This window comes from Argentina silus (assembly GCF_951799395.1).
Source record: "Argentina silus genome assembly, chromosome: 3".
NCBI lineage: Eukaryota > Metazoa > Chordata > Actinopteri > Argentiniformes > Argentinidae > Argentina > Argentina silus.
In genome coordinates, this window is record NC_139657.1 from 8,024,299 (window position 1) to 8,029,221 (window position 4,923).

Here is a 4,923-nt window from a genome sequence, read left to right on the forward strand (position 1 = left end):
TAGGAATTTAGCGAGATGGCAGAGGGACTGTGAGCACTCACGCGCCACGGTGGAGACGGCAGGGTCACGGTCAGGGCATTCAAATCAGTGTCCAGACTCTCCTTCACCACTTAACCTGTAGGGCGTTGGTCAATAGCGAGATACCATCTTGTGCATCGCAGCTCCACGGAAAAGGTTGATTGAAGTATCAAATTATAATCTCAAAAACAACACACTAGACTACAAATGCAACCTTGAACGCCAGCGTAACACGGTGAACGCGCAATTCATTGAACCACATGTAATATCTGAAAATTAATTAACTTTTACCTGATTTGTAGTAGTATAGATTTTATTTATAACATTTGTTCATTTAGTAATTATACATTGGTTAATTTATGGCAAGTAGCCTTTGTTTGTTCAGCTCATTGGTTGACCCTATGTATTGTATTAGAAAGTGATCTCTTTATGTTAATGACAAGCCGGTCTTGTTTTGCCTCGTAACTCCTCAGTCATTCAGAATGCCTTTGAACGTGGGTGGTGACCCCGGCTATGGCAGCGTGGCAGCGGGCGCAGGCCCGGGCCCCGGCCTCTCTGGCAGTCTGAGTGCTTCTGAGTCGGTCCCACTGTTGATTCCGGATTCCGAACCGGAACCTGACAAATGGCAGCCTATGACCAAAGAGGAGCTGGAACTCGTCGCAGGTGGCCCAGGGTGGAGGAAGGTGCGCTCCCGCCTCGTGTTGGTCTTCTGGCTGGGTTGGCTATCGATGTTGGGCGCTTCTATCTCCATCATAGTTCAGACCCCACGGCCGGTTGCAACGCCGCTTCTCTGGTGGCAGAGAGCGCTATTTTACCGCCTTCAACCCACCCTGTTCATGGACGCTCAGAGTGCGGGGCCGGGAGGAATCCCCGGTGAGTGCATTACAGGTGTAGCCCGGTAAAGGCTACATTACTCTTCAAATGATTGAATCAAGTGGGGCCAGGTAGTGGCTGATAGTGGCCCAATCGTCTTAATAACATGCGTTTTATCCCCCCCCACCCCACCCCACCCCAGTGGTCTGTGAGCACCTGCCCTACCTGAAGTCCCTGGGTGTGGGGGCTCTGATTCTGGAGGGGCTGTTCAGTAAGGACATCTCCCCTCCGGATCTGACAGAGATTGATGAGAGTGTTGGCACAGTGCCTCAGATCCAGCAACTGCTTATGGAGAGCCACAAAGCAGGTACTGTATGAGGCCCAAAACATTACCACTGACTACCCCCATACAGAGAGAAGGTGTGCGGAGGTGTAGCTCCATTCTAGCATTTACTTTCGCTTAATGTAGGTAATGTTACAGCTGTACAATATTCCATCTTCAGTTTTTTTCCATATTATAATTGCATAGATGTTATGTTTTTGTTCTCACTTGTCTACATCTGAAAGGATTGGCTAGATTATTAAACATATTTATAATTATAAGATATGTTATATAATACAGTGGCTTCATCCTGCTCTCTGCTTCTCAGATCTACACAAGTTCCTATAGGGAAGGGGCTAATGTTTGATTTGAAATTGTCTGTTGTACATGAGTGGCAACTGCTATCTCCCTCCTGCAAGGCCTCAAAGTGGTGTTGGACTTCTGTGAGCTAGATCTGTTCACACCGCAGGAGCCAGCAGGCAACAACTCTAAGGTTCCCTCTGACCTCACAGGGTCAATACAGGTAGGACCTATTCTACAGCATGTTACAGAGCATGGATAAAGGAAATGGAACAACACTGCGTTTTCCTTCACCCAGACGTAAAGGTGATGCATGTAGTTTTGCGTTTTGTTACCCCTGTGGCCACAATGAAAATTTGAAAACGTACAGTGCCTTCAGAAAGTATTCAGACCCCTTCACTTTTTCCATATTTTGTTGTGTGATAGACTCAATTTAAAATGGATTAAATTAAAAGAATTTGCCGTCAATCCATACACAATACCCCAGAATGACAAAGCGAAAACAAGTTTTTAGAAATTTCAGTACATTTATTAAAATAGAAATACCTCATGTACATAAGTATTCAGACCCTTTGCTATGACACTCTTAAAATTAGTTAAATGCAAAAATGTCATCAACAAATCACTCTAAGTTGAGTTGAGTCCATCTTAATGCAAGGATAATAGTTCATGTAATTTTGGAATTAATATCTTTGTTTTTATAGGGTCTCTGATTTGCATAGGATGTGTAGATTAGGATGTCACAACTCAGCATTTATTGAGTGATTTGTTGATGACATTCTTGCATTTTAGCTAATTTTAAGAGTCGTAGCAAAGGCTCTGAAGACCGCTTTACCCTCACTACCCCCCCTATACTAACCCTAACCCCAAGACTTCTTCTCCCCTGCTACCCCCCTGTACAAGTTCTCTCCTGCTAATAAAATATATTTTTTTAAAATCATCTTATGATGACTGTTGGATAGGTGATTCACTGACTTAAACAAATGTATTGTTGTACGTCGCTTTGTATAAAGGCGTCTGCTAAATGCCGTACATTTCTAAACGTGTTTTCGCTTTGTCATTCTATGCTATGGTTTCTAATCATGCCAAATATATGCGTGTCCTTGTAAACTAACAAAATGTGAAATGGGTACGCCAAGGGCCGTACTGGACCTCGACATCAGATTTGAGAAAGCGTTTTTGTTTTTACTAAAAGAGCGCTCTTCACTGAACATTCTTTATCATGTGATCTCATTCCCTGATCTTTACTGATTTGTCATGGCCATTTAGCACTATTTTAAATCTTCTCATATTGACCTACATTTTTGGGTGGATTTATACACTACATGCATATAAAATGATTGATCATGTTTATTTCTTCAGTTTGCCCTCAGATATTGGTTGGAACAGGGTGTGGCGGGATTTGGGATATGTGACACGGACACTGCATACTCGGAAAAGGTAAACTTGCCAGAAAGTTGCTGACATTGATTGGTTAAATGAAGAAAGTGTGAATTTGTCACAGTGTCTCTTTTTCTTAGACCCTGACGGAGTGGAGAGTTGTGGTCAAGGAGTTTAGCACAGAGGATGATGAGAGGTACTGCAGTGATATTTCTGTATACTGTACAGAATGGGGCTTTATACGCGACAGGGCCGACTCGAACCGTACTGTGCTAGCTCGGATGTTATCCTTTCACATTGTCCTTTCCAGCACTGTTTCAGCAACTATGGTGGATGAGTAATCAGGCTGGCACAGTACGGCTCGGCTCCACTCTGTAGTGTGAATTAGGGTAATGACATCCCCACTGTTGATGCACATTGTGTCTGGATCTCACACTTGACTGTGTTCCTTCTGTCCCTTCAGGATTGTGGTGGTGAAGCAGACCGGAGAGTCTCCATCAGCCATTAATTCCTCTAATGCGCCGCCCATCAACAGCTCATTGGTGGAGCTGGTCACGAGGTCAATGCTGCCGCACTCGCCTCACCTCCTGTCTGCACAGGAAGTGGCCATTGCCATCGAGACACATTTGCAAACACCCCAAGGAGACGTTTGGCCGAGTTGGACGGTAGGGGCCAGGGAAAGATTCCTTTATTAAATTGTGACGTGGCATAGGCAGGTTACCTGCCTCTTGGCTTAAGTGTGTGTGTGCGCGCCCATGGCAGGTGGGAGGTGAAGCATCATCATGGGGATTACAGAGAATACTCATGGTGGTGATGATGACACTGCCTGGTACACCTGTTGTCAAATATGGAGAAGAAATCAGCCATTCACAGGTGAGCTCCCTCAGACACCAGAGTGACTTAGACTAGCTGCATCTGGTTTTATTATACTTTCTTACAGTGTTCTGTCATACCATACACACATTGTTTTTTCGTCATGCAGAATTTGACTGTAAATATGGATTGGACACATGAAGGAGACCAGACAAATGAACAAGGAGAGTCCGATGGGGTGAGTCTTGTTGGTCTACATGCATCTACAGTATTACTCGATCTGAGCTCAGTGCTGCAAGGAACTTAAGTTTCCAGGAAGTCACTCACAATGATAGACCAGTGATCCGCAATCCTTTGCCCAGCCTAGTTCTGTCACACCTGAACGAATCAACTAATCTTCAAAACCTTGATTAGCTGAATCAGGTGTGTCACTGCTGAGCTGGGACAAAAGCCTGCAGTACTGCAGCTTTCCATGACCAGGATTGACTATCACTGACACAGACTTATTATTTTCCTCTCCTCCCTCTGGCCAAATTCCTCTCCAACCCCCAGGACCAAGAGAAACTCCAGCACTCTGCCCTGGCTCTCTTCAGTTCCCTCAGTCACTCACGGGCCAGAGAAGAAGCCCTCATCTATGGCAGCTTCACCTTCCTCCCCTTCAACACCACTTCCAACTCTTCCTCCAACTCCACCTCTCTGTCGGCCCCCATACTGGCCTTCCTGCGCTCCTGGGGCTGCGTCCACTTCCTGGTGCTCCTCAACCTGGGGCCAGAGGCCCAGAGCCTGGACCCGGCCTGGCCCCCCAGCCTGCCCACGGCCGGGGTTTTTGTGACCAGCACAGACCTCGATCGCATGGGTGCAACCTCCCTGGAAACGCTGAGGCTCCAGCCACTGGAGGCCATAGTCATCAAACTGTTTGAGACGGGTAGCTACGGCTCCTAGTGCCTGATGGTCAGAGAAGGATGGAGGGAGGGAAGAGGGAGAACTAGGTCAAATGTAAACATGGAGCGATGTGTTTTCACAATGAAAAGTGAGCCTTTTACGCACTGAAATGTGAAATATTTTTTAAGGAAATCTTAAGAGAATAAATGAGTGTTGTGGAAATCATTGGTCAGTGCCGTGTCAAACAGCAGAGGGCGCCAAATGCAATGCTAAAGCTGGGGATTCTTTAGGCACGTCAAGCTATCAAACACATACTGTATGGCTGTGTCTGAAAGCTCATACTACAACCTATTTAGTAGACTGAGAGTATGAAAGATTAGAACATTTTGCAGATG

General features: G+C 45.7%; 1 protein-coding gene across 1 annotated transcript; it reads left to right on the forward strand.

The window, feature by feature from the left end:
• Window positions 1-500: 500 nt before the first annotated feature.
• On the forward strand, window positions 501-4,588 carry LOC310801643 (amino acid transporter heavy chain SLC3A2; the record flags this gene model as incomplete). Its single annotated transcript, XM_083665710.1, has 8 exons — window positions 501-891; window positions 1,034-1,198; window positions 1,573-1,676; window positions 2,816-2,893; window positions 2,974-3,029; window positions 3,297-3,498; window positions 3,596-3,706; window positions 4,199-4,588. The coding sequence occupies 8 exons, from the start codon at window positions 501-503 to the stop codon at window positions 4,586-4,588; spliced, it is 1,497 nt and encodes a 498-aa protein (XP_083521836.1).
• Between the last annotated feature and the right edge of the window lie 335 nt (window positions 4,589-4,923).